Source organism: Denticeps clupeoides, chromosome 2 (genome assembly GCF_900700375.1).
Source record: "Denticeps clupeoides chromosome 2, fDenClu1.1, whole genome shotgun sequence".
Taxonomy (NCBI): Eukaryota; Metazoa; Chordata; class Actinopteri; order Clupeiformes; family Denticipitidae; genus Denticeps; species Denticeps clupeoides.
This window is the reverse complement of record NC_041708.1, coordinates 38,887,643-38,900,683: the sequence shown is the minus strand read 5'-3', so window position 1 is coordinate 38,900,683 and position 13,041 is coordinate 38,887,643. Positions and strand designations below refer to the sequence as shown.

The 13,041-nt window shown below is 48.5% G+C and overlaps 2 protein-coding genes across 3 annotated transcripts in view; both read right to left on the bottom strand.

Annotated features, from left to right (window-relative positions):
* LOC114784722 (putative ferric-chelate reductase 1) overlaps positions 1 to 6,613 on the bottom strand; it is a 28,311-nt gene extending 21,698 nt beyond the window's left edge. For both annotated transcript variants that reach the window (XM_028970341.1, XM_028970340.1), the window contains exons 1-5: positions 6,275 to 6,613; positions 1,212 to 1,345; positions 1,028 to 1,125; positions 694 to 952; positions 398 to 589 (exon numbers count right to left, since the gene is read on the bottom strand). In XM_028970341.1, the coding sequence (XP_028826174.1) occupies positions 398 to 589; positions 694 to 952; positions 1,028 to 1,125; positions 1,212 to 1,345; positions 6,275 to 6,455 (864 nt within the window). In that variant the 5' untranslated portion in view covers positions 6,456 to 6,613. The remainder of the gene's footprint in view (positions 1 to 397; positions 590 to 693; positions 953 to 1,027; positions 1,126 to 1,211; positions 1,346 to 6,274) is intronic.
* Positions 6,614 to 6,979: 366 nt separating this feature from the next.
* On the bottom strand, positions 6,980 to 12,335 carry riok3 (RIO kinase 3 (yeast)). Its single transcript, XM_028969568.1, has 13 exons — positions 12,132 to 12,335; positions 11,146 to 11,261; positions 10,426 to 10,568; positions 10,237 to 10,344; positions 9,815 to 9,924; positions 9,596 to 9,739; positions 9,275 to 9,402; positions 8,978 to 9,160; positions 8,692 to 8,851; positions 7,793 to 7,873; positions 7,618 to 7,707; positions 7,422 to 7,529; positions 6,980 to 7,348 (listed from the first exon to the last, which is right to left on the bottom strand). The coding sequence occupies exons 1-13, from the start codon at positions 12,165 to 12,167 to the stop codon at positions 7,241 to 7,243; spliced, it is 1,515 nt and encodes a 504-aa protein (XP_028825401.1). The 5' UTR covers positions 12,168 to 12,335; the 3' UTR covers positions 6,980 to 7,240.
* Positions 12,336 to 13,041: the final 706 nt, after the last annotated feature.

The following is a 13,041-nucleotide window of genomic DNA, read 5'->3' as shown; positions in this document are numbered from 1 at the left end:
TTGCTCAGTGGCACCTCAGTGAAACCTTGGCAGATCGGGATTCGAACCGGCAACCTTCTGATTATGCAGCCGCTTCCTTAACTGCCCCAGTACACTAAGTTCACTACCTCCCATTTTTATAAACGAACAAACCTGAACAAGTGCTGAATTCACCAGCATTAAACTGCTATGCCGCTCCTGTGAGGTTAGATGGAATAAAAACTGATTTAAATCAGAAGTAGGAGCCTTTTTACATCGTATATGGGACTGAGGTAGATTGCTGGAGTATTTGGTCCCCCTGATGTTTACTAGGGGACAGAACCCAAGTACATTGTGTTATTACGCTCGGCCTAATCACAGCTTCCCGGATCGTTTGTTCTTATTAAAAAATTCAATACAAATGTGGGGGTCAACGCACCATCTGCTGGTCATCAGAGAAGCCGATGGACACGTAACCTGGAGACACCCCGAACATCTCCAGCTGCACAGCCGAGTCCGGCGCCATGATCACCGACATGAAGAAGCAGCTGGAGCTGCTGGACGGGTCACAGTTACTGGGCTGACTGAAGCAGATCTTACTGCTGCCACAGCCTGCGCTGGAGACCAGGCTCTGTGTGTGCGAGAGAGAGAGAGAGAGAGAGAGAGAGAGAGAGCATAAACGGTAAATAACGGTAAATACGTAAAACCAGAACTGAACTGTTCAGAGATACTAACAGAAGCAGAGCTGCTGCTGGACGACCCTGAGCTGGACGATGACCCCGAGCTGGACGATGACCCCGAGCCGGACGACCCCGAGCTGGACGACGACCCAGAGCCGGACGACCCCGAGCTGGACGATGACCCCGAGCCGGACGACCCCGAGCCGGACGACCCCGAGCTGGACGATGACCCAGAGCCAGACGACCCCGAGTAGGACACTGCTGCACTTTTCAGCTGTGTCCAGTAGACAGAGTACGACTTGACCACTGTGACCCTAAACAGAATGACCTTTAAACCCTGTGTAGTTACATTGACCTGAGGGGTCCGGACCAGTCGCATGGAGACCCACCTGAATTCGATGTTTGCGAGGTTTCCGGAGGACGGTGCGGTCCAGCGGGCCTGAATTGAGGTTTTGCTGGACTTTGATGTGTGAGAAACAGCTGAATTCTAGAAAGAAGGAAAGCGATGAACAGGTCGAGATCAGTTCATTTATTACTAGAACTCTCAGAACCCGGAGAAGACTGAAGGCTCACCGTGACCCCGCCGCAAGTCAGCAGCTGCGTCCCACTGGACACGGTGGTGAAGCTGCCCACCGGTGAGTTCTGACCCACTGGCCGGGCCTGCAGCAGGAAACCAGTGAAAGATCCAGAAGTCGCCCGGACGGTGACTGAGGTGGAGAACAGAAGAAAAAGATCGAATAACCAGCATTCTCCCATCGTTCACAGCTCCACAGCCAGAGCGAGCAGAACTTCACAGGTTCTTGTCTGTGTGTGTGTAACCCAGCCGCTGGGGACGCAGGTGAGTGTCCCCAGCCCGGGTAAATAGGGAGGCGTCCGATGTAACATGTTCAGCCGCCGTGGTGACCCTGGGAGCGTGAATGTGCGTCTTTGTATTTGTGCATATTAGTCTTTAGAACAAACTTGTTAAACTAGAACGTGCCTCGGTAAATAATGTGTACCTCCAATAAAACAATGACAATCTCTGTGTGTGTATGCATTCGGATTTAATGTCACAATGGTAACAAATGAATGTTGGGAACCCTGGAGCTTGGGAACGGACAGCGGTACCTGTCACCTGGAAGAGTAAATTGGGAGTTTTTATCTCGTTTTTAAGGGAACGGACAGCGGTACCTGTCACCTGGAAGAGTAAATTGGGAGTTTTTATCTCGTTTTCATGAGAACGGACAGCGGTACCTGTCACCTGGAAGAGTAAATTCAGAGTTTTTATCTCGTTTTTAAAGGAACGGACAGCGGTACCTGTCACCTGGAAGAGTAAATTGAGAGTTTTTATCTCGTTTTCATGAGAACGGACAGCGGTACTTGTCACCTGGAAGAGTAAATTCAGAGTTTTTAATCTTGTTTTTATGAGAACGGACAGCGGTACAGTCACCTGGAAGAGTAAATTCTGAGTTTTTATCTCGTTTTTAAAGGAACGGACAGCGGTACCTGTCACCTGGAAGAGTAAATTGAGAGTTTTTATCTCGTTTTTAAGGGAACGGACAGCGGTACCGTCACCTGGAAGAGTAAATTCAGAGTTTTTAATCTTGTTTTTATGAGAACGGACAGCGGTACAGTCACCTGGAAGAGTAAATTCTGAGTTTTTATCTCGTTTTTAAGGGAACGGACAGCGGTACCTGTCACTTGGAAGAGTAAATTGAGAGTTTTTATCTCGTTTTTAAGGGAACGGACAGCGGTACCGTCACCTGGAAGAGTAAATTGAGAGTTTTTATCTCGTTTTTAAGGGAACGGACAGCGGTACCTGTCACCTGGAAGAGTAAATTCCGAGTTTTTATCTCGTTTTTAAGGGAACGGACAGCGGTACCTGTCACCTGGAAGAGTAAATTCCGAGTTTTTATCTCGTTTTTAAGGGAACGGACAGCGGTACCTGTCACCTGGAAGAGTAAATTGAGAGTTTTTATCTCGTTTTCATGAGAAAGGACAGCGGTACAGTCACCTGGAAGAGTAAATTGAGAGTTTTTATCTCGTTTTTAGGGGAACGGACAGCGGTACCGTCACCTGGAAGAGTAAATTCAGAGTTTTTAATCTTGTTTTTATGAGAACGGACAGCGGTACAGTCACCTGGAAGAGTAAATTGAGAGTTTTTATCTCGTTTTTAAGGGAACGGACAGCGGTACCGTCACCTGGAAGAGTAAATTGAGAGTTTTTATCTCGTTTTTAAGGGAACGGACAGCGGTACCTGTCACCTGGAAGAGTAAATTCCGAGTTTTTATCTCGTTTTTAAGGGAACGGACAGCGGTACCTGTCACCTGGAAGAGTAAATTCCGAGTTTTTATCTCGTTTTTAAGGGAACGGACAGCGGTACCTGTCACCTGGAAGAGTAAATTGAGAGTTTTTATCTCGTTTTCATGAGAAAGGACAGCGGTACAGTCACCTGGAAGAGTAAATTGAGAGTTTTTATCTCGTTTTTAGGGGAACGGACAGCGGTACCGTCACCTGGAAGAGTAAATTCAGAGTTTTTAATCTTGTTTTTATGAGAACGGACAGCGGTACAGTCACCTGGAAGAGTAAATTGAGAGTTTTTATCTCGTTTTTAAGGGAACGGACAGCGGTACCGTCACCTGGAAGAGTAAATTCAGAGTTTTTAATCTTGTTTTTATGAGAACGGACAGCGGTACAGTCACCTGGAAGAGTAAATTCTGAGTTTTTATCTCGTTTTTAAGGGAACGGACAGCGGTACCTGTCACTTGGAAGAGTAAATTGAGAGTTTTTATCTCGTTTTTAAGGGAACGGACAGCGGTACCGTCACCTGGAAGAGTAAATTGAGAGTTTTTATCTCGTTTTTAAGGGAACGGACAGCGGTACCTGTCACCTGGAAGAGTAAATTCCGAGTTTTTATCTCGTTTTTAAGGGAACGGACAGCGGTACCTGTCACCTGGAAGAGTAAATTCCGAGTTTTTATCTCGTTTTTAAGGGAACGGACAGCGGTACCTGTCACCTGGAAGAGTAAATTGAGAGTTTTTATCTCGTTTTCATGAGAAAGGACAGCGGTACAGTCACCTGGAAGAGTAAATTGAGAGTTTTTATCTCGTTTTTAGGGGAACGGACAGCGGTACCTGTCACCTGGAAGAGTAAATTGAGAGTTTTTATCTCGTTTTCATGAGAACGGACAGCGGTACCTGTCACCTGGAAGAGTAAATTCCGAGTTTTTATCTCGTTTTTAAGGGAACGGACAGCGGTACCTGTCACCTGGAAGAGTAAATTGATAGTTTTTATCTCGTTTTCATGAGAACGGACAGCGGTACTTGTCACCTGGAAGAGTAAATTCCGAGTTTTTATCTCGTTTTTAAGGGAACGGACAGCGGTACCTGTCACTTGGAAGAGTAAATTGAGAGTTTTTATCTCGTTTTTATGAGAACGGACGGCGGTACCGTCACCTGGAAGAGTAAATTGAGAGTTTTTATCTCGTTTTTATGAGAACGGACAGCGGTACCGTCACCTGGAAGAGTAAATTGAGAGTTTTTATCTCGTTTTTATGAGAACGGACAGCGGTACCTGTCACTTGGAAGAGTAAATTGAGAGTTTTTATCTCGTTTTTATGAGAACGGACGGCGGTACCATCACCTGGAAGAGTAAATTGAGAGTTTTTATCTCGTTTTTATGAGAACAGACAGCGGTACCTGTCACCTGGAAGAGTAAATTGGGAGTTTTTATCTCGTTTTTAAGGGAACGGACAGCGGTACCTGTCACCTGGAAGAGTAAATTCCGAGTTTTTATCTCGTTTTCATGAGAACGGACAGCGGTACCTGTCACCTGGAAGAGTAAATTCTGAGTTTTTATCTCGTTTTTAGGGGAACGGACAGCGGTACCTGTCACCTGGAAGAGTGACAGGTACCGATGAGAACGGACAGTGGTACCTATCACCTGGAAGAGTAAATTGAGAGTTTCTATCTCGTTTTTAGAGGAGCCGTCGGCGGTACCGTCACCTGGAAGAGTAAATTGAGAGTTTTTATCTCGTTTTTAGAGGAGTCGTCGGCGGTACCGTCACCTGGAAGGGTAAATTGACAGTTTTTATCTCGTTTTTAGAGGAGTCGTCGGCGGTACCGTCACCTGGAAGAGTAAATTGGGAGTTTTTATCTCGTTTTTAAGGGAACGGACAGCGGTACCTGTCACCTGGAAGAGTAAATTGAGAGTTTTTATCTCGTTTTCATGAGAAAGGACAGCGGTACCGTCACCTGGAAGAGTAAATTGAGAGTTTTTATCTCGTTTTTAGGGGAACGGACAGCGGTACCTGTCACCTGGAAGAGTAAATTGGGAGTTTTTATCTCGTTTTTAAGGGAACGGACAGCGGTACCTGTCACCTGGAAGAGTAAATTGGGAGTTTTTATCTCGTTTTTAAGGGAACGGACAGCGGTACCTGTCACCTGGAAGAGTGACAGGTACCGATGAGAACGGACAGTGGTACCTATCACCTGGAAGAGTAAATTGAGAGTTTCTTTCTCGTTTTTAGAGGAGCCGTCGGCGGTACCGTCACCTGGAAGAGTAAATTGAGAGTTTTTATCTCGTTTTTAGAGGAGTCGTCGGCGGTACCGTCACCTGGAAGAGTAAATTGGGAGTTTTTATCTCGTTTTTAAGGGAACGGACAGCGGTACCTGTCACCTGGAAGAGTAAATTGAGAGTTTTTATCTCGTTTTCATGAGAAAGGACAGCGGTACCGTCACCTGGAAGAGTAAATTGAGAGTTTTTATCTCGTTTTTAGGGGAACGGACAGTGGTACTGTCACCTGGAAGAGTAAATTGAGAGTTTTTATCTCGTTTTCATGAGAACGGACAGCGGTACTTGTCACCTGGAAGAGTAAATTCCGAGTTTTTATCTCATTTTTAAGGGAACGGACAGCGGTACCTGTCACCTGGAAGAGTAAATTGAGAGTTTTTATCTCGTTTTTATGAGAACAGACAGCGGTACCTGTCACCTGGAAGAGTAAATTGAGAGTTTTTATCTCGTTTTTATGAGAACGGACGGCGGTACCATCACCTGGAAGAGTAAATTGAGAGTTTTTATCTCGTTTTTATGAGAACAGACAGCGGTACCTGTCACCTGGAAGAGTAAATTGGGAGTTTTTATCTCGTTTTTAAGGGAACGGACAGCGGTACCTGTCACCTGGAAGAGTAAATTCCGAGTTTTTATCTCGTTTTTATGAGAACAGACAGCGGTACCTGTCACCTGGAAGAGTAAATTGGGAGTTTTTATCTCGTTTTTAGGGGAACGGACAGCGGTACCTGTCACCTGGAAGAGTGACAGGTACCGATGAGAACGGACAGTGGTACCTATCACCTGGAAGAGTAAATTGAGAGTTTTTATCTCGTTTTTAGAGGAGCCGTCGGCGGTACCGTCACCTGGAAGAGTAAATTGAGAGTTTTTATCTCGTTTTTAGGGGAACGGACAGTGGTACTGTCACCTGGAAGAGTAAATTGAGAGTTTTTATCTCGTTTTAAAGGGAACGGACAGCGGTACCTGTCACCTGGAAGAGTAAATTGAGAGTTTTTATCTCGTTTTCATGAGAAAGGACAGCGGTACCGTCACCTGGAAGAGTAAATTGGGAGTTTTTATCTCGTTTTTAAGGGAACGGACAGCGGTACCTGTCACCTGGCTCCCGGCGCTGTAGCTGCCCTGGTCGGCGGTGACGGTGTAGGGCGCCGCGCTGCCCTGGCCGGTTCCGCCGTGGCTCGGCACCATGTTCTGGCAGCTCCCGGTCACCAGTCCGTCGGGGAAACAGTCCAGCAGCGGGACGCAGAGCAGCAGTAGCAGCAGCGGCGACATGGCTGCAGCTTCGTGTGGAGGAACCGACCTGAGGAGTGCCGCGCTGAGGCTACAGGTGTGGGCGGGGCTACAGGAGATGCGCACTGACGTCACGATCGGGCTTCTTTAAAATTAAACATCTGCTTTGCTGATTTTATTAATGCTGTCTGGATCTTTTTCTTTTAGAGTTTGAGTGGAACCGAACAGAAATGAAGGTTATGAAAGTGTTTTTTTATTTTTTTTGCTGTAATAAATGGGAACTGGTTCTGCTGGTTGGATGGAAAGATGACGATGTGAAAAGTGCAGCGTCACAGTCATCAGAACGTCCACGCATGACCGAGCCACTCAGGTTTCATGGGTGTGTTTGTGTGTGTGTGTGTTTGTGGTTCTTTTCACTGCATCCCGTCTCGTCTTCCTATGTGACTCAGCACAACACCAGCCAGGTAAAAACAGGAAGAGCGGAAAAAGTCTCCCGAACGTCATTACTGAGCACCAGACGCAGAACCACAGACGTTCCTGTAACACACAACAACAACACCCCGGCGCCACCCACAAGCCTTTATTTCTGTCACAAAAAGCAGGGCGACGCAGCACCCGCTGCTGGAACTGTTCCAGGCACCAGAGCCTCGGAACCCCACCTCAAAACTTGCTGTCTGCAGGTTCCTTTCATGTTCTAAAAGCCATTACATTCATTCAGACATCAACTCCGCAGCAGCCCAGCTATGACCGCCACCACCATCATCATCATTATCAGAGATCGGAGATCCACCACCCTGTTTCCCAACGAGTGGCCCCGCCCGACCTCACTAATCGTCGTCAGAGTTCTTGAGGGGGGGGCCGCCGTCACTGGTGCTGAAGGCTCTCTTACTGGCCTTCTGCACGTGGTTTTCATTCATCTTCTCCAGAGCTTCGATCTGTGGACCACAGACACAGTCAGAGACAACCAAGCAGACACGGAACCCTGGAGAACCAGCTCCACACGCTCACCTGAGCCAGGAAGTCCGCCTGGTTGTCGGCGGCGATCTCGAGTCCAGACACGGCGTTGAAGAGATCGAAAAGATTCATCGCGTCTGGAACCCCTGCCTTCAAGAAGAACTGTGGACGAAGAACAAAGATGGTTCTCCCGTCTCCAGCCGATCCAATAACACGCAGGAATAAAGATGGTCATGATGGGTCCACTCACTGTGGAAACGTTCCTGCAGTCACGGAACAGGAACTCCAGACCATGAGGGTGCGTCGGTTCCACCGACTGGCTCACGTCGATCAGCCACACCTAGAACAGAGAACAGACGCGTCGGAGGCGATCAGAGTCGCTGCCACTGCACGGAGAACCGAGGGCCGCCGTGAGTCGTGCTCACCTTCCCATCATGCCACAGCATGTTGTACTCGCTCAGGTCGGCGTGGACGAGGTTACACGCTCCATACAGCTGCTGCATCATCTGCAGAACAAAAACGAGAAGATCACGATGCTCGTTCTTCTGCTTCTTTGAACCATCTCCAGGGTTCTTACACGCTTTTACTACAGAATTTCCAGGAGAAATTTTCATAACCAAAACGCTAAAGACATATAGTCAAACTAAAATATATTGTTAAATTTAAAAACTGAGAAAGTTCTGGAATACGGAAGCAACGCACGCAGCACCGCGTGAAGTGGTTCACTACGTGAAGCCAACAAAGATACTACAGACCTGCGCTGGTTTTAAACGTTGTGAACATAGAACGTATGGGAACTACGTACTTTGTTACACATTTGCGTTTTTAGGGTTAGGGAAGTGGCCCTGTAATCAGAAGGTTGCCGGTTCGAATCCCGATCCATCAAGGTGCCACTGAGGTGCCACTGTCCCCACACACTGCTCCCCGGGCGCCTGTCATGGCTGCCCACTGCTCACTCAGGGTGATGGTTAAATACAGAGGACAAATTTCACTGTGGGCACCGTGTGCTGTGCTGCTGTGTATCACATGTGACAATCACTTCACTTTATTTAAACAGCAAGACAGGGTTCCTACATCATTAAAATCCTGGAGAAGTCTGGAATTTGAAAAGAGAATTTTCCAGACCTTGAAAAGTTTTGAAATACAAAGTAAATGTACGAAAATGAACCCTAACCGCTAGGCCACCATGCCCCCTTTCATAAACAACAGCTGCTTTTCATGAGCAGGCATGCAAGGAACGTACATCTTGGTGTGAGGCACGTCACATGATCACATGTTGGGGACATCGCCCTCCCTCCCCACCCCGACCTGACACTGCACGCACATGGAGAACCTGGCTGTAGGCCTCCTTCAGGTCCTCGCTGCTCAGCTGGGCGTCCTTCAGCTTGGGTGCAGGAACGTGGTTGTGGCCGATGAAGGACATGACCAGGATGTGCTTCTTCAGGATGACCACTTCCGGACACAGGATTCCCGCCTTCTTCATCCTGCGCTCGCAGCAGGTCAAAGGTCAGACATGAGCAGCCCGGAGCAGAACTAGAGGACGTGGTGACGTTCTCTGAGCATGGCGAGAAGGCTGCAGAACAGGTTCGGGACTGAAGAAGAAACCTCACCTGGCCAGGTTGTGCATCTCCTTCTCTGCCCACAGGCGGATGATCTTGCGTGGGTTCAGCTTGCTGAAGCGGTCTTTGAAGCGGTAGTCATCTTTGATGTACTTGTCCCGGTTCTTGAATTCATTCAGGGTGGTTTTAAACACCTTCAGCACACACTCCTCCGGAACGACCGTCTCCTCCAGACTGCGAAGGTCCAAAAAGAACAGGGTCAATCCTGCAGTAAGCCCCTAAATGGAGCTCCGGTGCTGATCCACGCATGATGAAAATCAGGAGTTTCAGCAGAACACCACGCCTCACCTGCCGCCGCTGGCGTGGAAGACCACAGACTCCTTCCCGGTGCTGATGCAGCCGTTGATGGCCTCCAGGACTCCAGCGTTCACCATCTTATACATCAGCAGCCGAGTCTTGGGGTCCACTGCTTGCTCCTACAGGACACACAACAGAGAACGTTCCTCTACACGTTATTTACGGGCAGAACCAATCACGGGTCACTCCTGGGTTCAGTAAACCAGACGGGGTAGTAGTGACAGGGACACTCAGGGTGAAGTGTCCTGCTCAGGGACACGATGGTTGTAGGTGGGGTTTGAACCTTCTGGTGAGTTCTGCTGACTGGCTCACCGCGGTGGAGTTCTCCTTCTTCTCATGCAGCCGGGCGCTGCGCCGCTGCTCGGCGTGGCAGTGCTTCTTCAGGGCGTTGTAGACGTGGTTGGGCAGCTTCAGGTCCATCCCGATCCCGTCCCCCACCAGGACCTCTGGGGCGAACTGGAGGTGGAGCAGAGAAGTCACAAGGGCGCCCAGTTTCCGACCGGGTCAGTGCCGGCGGCGTGCAGAACCTACATGTTCCATGCGCGCCGTGTTCTTTCTGCCACAGACTACTTCATCATGTTTGGTGGTGATGTTCTTGCCTTTACCAACAAAGCCTTTCCTCGGGGTGGTGGTGGGCTTATCTGTTGGAAAGATGGAGGTCTGAATGTAACAGAGAACATTTACGCCCTTATCCAGCGCTCCTTACAATCAGTAGTGACAGGGACAGTCTCCCTGGAGACATCAGGGACACAAGTTGGGGTTGAACCTGGGACTTTGTGGACTTCTGGTTTGTAGGTTGAGTGTCTCACCCACTAGGCCACTACCAGACTCCTCTTCAACTCTTCATCACCATTCAAAAGACCAGCAGAACCACGTCTCGTAACCTGAGACAAACACCTGCTACAGCAAAACAGACATGTCCACATCGCGTGACAAGATCGGAGAACCCTCACCTGCTCGATAGGGGTCATGGCGGGTGTCCTGCCAGTCCACTTCGTCCTCAGAGCTTTCACTGTCCTCGAATGGGTGAACCATTCTGTAGTTCTCAAAGGAAATGGAGACTGCGGGAGAGAACAAAGCGAGTGGAATAAAACACCGAGACGCTGGGTGGGACGCGTCCGGATCCACGGTTCTAGGCGTACCTTTACTGTCGCCGTTGAACTTCTTTTCCTCCCGGCGAAGCTGCGAGTCGGATTCCCGGTCGAACTCCATCTGCAGCATCTGAGCCAGGAGGAGGTCACTGCTGGTGTCAGAGTCTGGAGAGCCGATGAAGTTCACGTCCACCCTAAAAACAGCATATACACACATTCATTATTACATACATACGCTCTTATTAATAAAATGTTTTTGTTTATTTATTTATCAATATGTACCTATACCAGTCGGGTGGTAGTAGCCTAGCGGGTAACACACTCGCCTATGAACCAGAAGACCCAGGTTCAAACCTCACTTACTACCATCGAGTCCCTGAGCAAGACACTTAACCCTGAGTGTCTCCGGGGGGGGGGACTGTCCCTGTAACTACTGACTGTAAGTCGCTCTGGATAAGGGCGTCTGGTAAATACTGTAAATATAATTTATTTATAATATTTTTATTTATATATTTTTTTATTTATACATCTATAAATATAAACAAACATTTTATTAATAAGAGTTCATTTAATTGGAACTGGACATTATTTGTCCCTTTTTTAAAAAGGTCAGGATATGATCGTGTTGTCGGGTGTGGCCCTGTGGGATTTGCACGACTGCTGAGTCACGGTGAGGGGGTGTGACCATGACGACTTTCTGAATCAGATGTTCTGGGGGATTTCCACAGACTGCGGTCACTTGAAAGGCTCCTAGCGGAACAGTCCACTCACTCTGGACGGGTGGAAAATGTGTTGATCTCTTCATCCAGCTGATGGGCCAACTGTTCACTCATGACGTCAGACAGAGAGCAGGGAGTTTCAGCTGCCCTCCCGGACCGCCACGGTCCCTACAAACACACACACACAAAAATACTTGTACATTACATTTATCCAGAGCGACTTACAGTCAGCATTTACAGGGACAATCCCCCCCTGGAGACACTCAGGGACACAATGGTAGTAAGTGGGGTTTGAACCTGGGTCTTCATTTCATAGACGAGTGTGTTACCAACTAGGCCGCTACCACCCCGTGTTCAACCCACTTTTACATTCTGAAAAATAACTATAGGAACACGGGCCTGGGCCTGGGCCTATAGGAACACGGGCATGGGGCGTGGACCTCAGTGTATAGAAATACATGATTGGCTCTTGGTGTATAGAAATACAGTAGAGATTGTGTAGATTGATCCTAAATATTGATACAGTCAATACCAAGTTGGTATCAATATTATATCAATACTGGCACAATGATATCGATATTTTCGCTCTTCTATTTCTGCACCACGTTCCAACTGAAAGTAAACGTGCTGGTAGAAATAGGTAGAAATACTGACCCTCAAACATCAACGTGACTCGGTGACGTCACAAACAGGGGCCTGTTTGAGCCCCGCCCCCAGAAGCTCAGCACCAAGAGAAACACCCAAACCAAATCTCCTGGCGCCCAGGACACACTATTTAGTCCGACTTTACAATCACATCAAGTTTAGTTTTTGTGTAAAGTAACCAGAATTTTACTCGGGTCGGGTCGAGAAGGAAATATAAGACAGAAAAACGGGCCGAGAGCAGAAGTGAACTTTAACCCGCGGATAAACGAGGTTCTGACAGAGCAGCCTGATATCTCGAAGCCACGTGAACACCGACATGATGTTCGACTTATTTCTTTTACTCGGTGGTTTGACAGACGCGGATCTGAACCGACTCGGAACCGGGTGACCCACCTCGGCGCTTGTAGGCGGGATCTCCAACTGTTCCATGTTCTGTGGGTGAAGAACGAGTGTGTTTTCAGCGCTTTTCAGAGGCCTGTTCTAAAACAGCAGAACGACGTCGCTTCTGTTAAAATATTCACAACAAAACACCGAGACCGAAATGGAGCTGCTGTCAGAGTACAGGCTGTTTTTAGCCAATAACGGAAACAGGGGGCTGATGGGATAGCAGGGAGGGGCGGACGTCAATCACTCACCACCGGGGCCAATCAAATATCCCATCCCTCTGGTTCAGCCAATCAGCTGCGAGAGCCCAGGAAGTCCGGCCCTTCTCCTCCTGCTGACCTGCTGAACCTTGTGATCGAACTCTCGACGTTTCCACTGTTTCTCAGCAGAAGAACATGAGTTCTTCACCAACTCATCCTAATTTCATCCCAGAGAATAGGACACTACTGAAGATGTCCTGCGCTTGCTTGATGGCAATCTGATGAAAGTGAAGGTGAAGTGATTGTCACATGTGATACACAGCAGCACAGCACACGGTGCACACAGTGAAATTTGTCCTCTGTATTTAACCATCACCCTGAGTGAGCAGTGGGCAGCCATGACAGGCGCCCAGGGAGCAGTGTATGGGGACGGTGCTTTGCTCAGTGGCACCTTGGTGGATCGGGATTCGAACCGGCAACCTTCTGATTATGGGGCCGCTTCCTTAACCGCTAGGCCACCGAGGCAAACTCCTCACTTTTCCCATGTCACCTCTGCTTTCCTTGCTTACCGATGGGGATGCACCGATACCACATTTTCTAAGTACTCGTACTCGTTAAAAGTCCCCCGATACCGGGACCGATAGCACGATCTGAGAACTGTCTGTTTGAGCGGCGTGCAAGGGGTTAATCACAGGCGCCGAGAGCCCGCCCCAGGCCCC

Coding starts and splice junctions, on each gene's coding strand:
- riok3 (XM_028969568.1), bottom strand. CDS start 12,167: ATGGAACAGTTGGAGATCCCGCCTACAAGCGCCGAG. Junction 10,345..10,425: donor GTTCAACGGCGACAGTAAAG/GTACGCCTAGAA, acceptor TCTCTCCCGCAG/TCTCCATTTCCTTTGAGAAC. Junction 9,925..10,236: donor CCATGACCCCTATCGAGCAG/GTGAGGGTTCTC, acceptor TCTTTCCAACAG/ATAAGCCCACCACCACCCCG.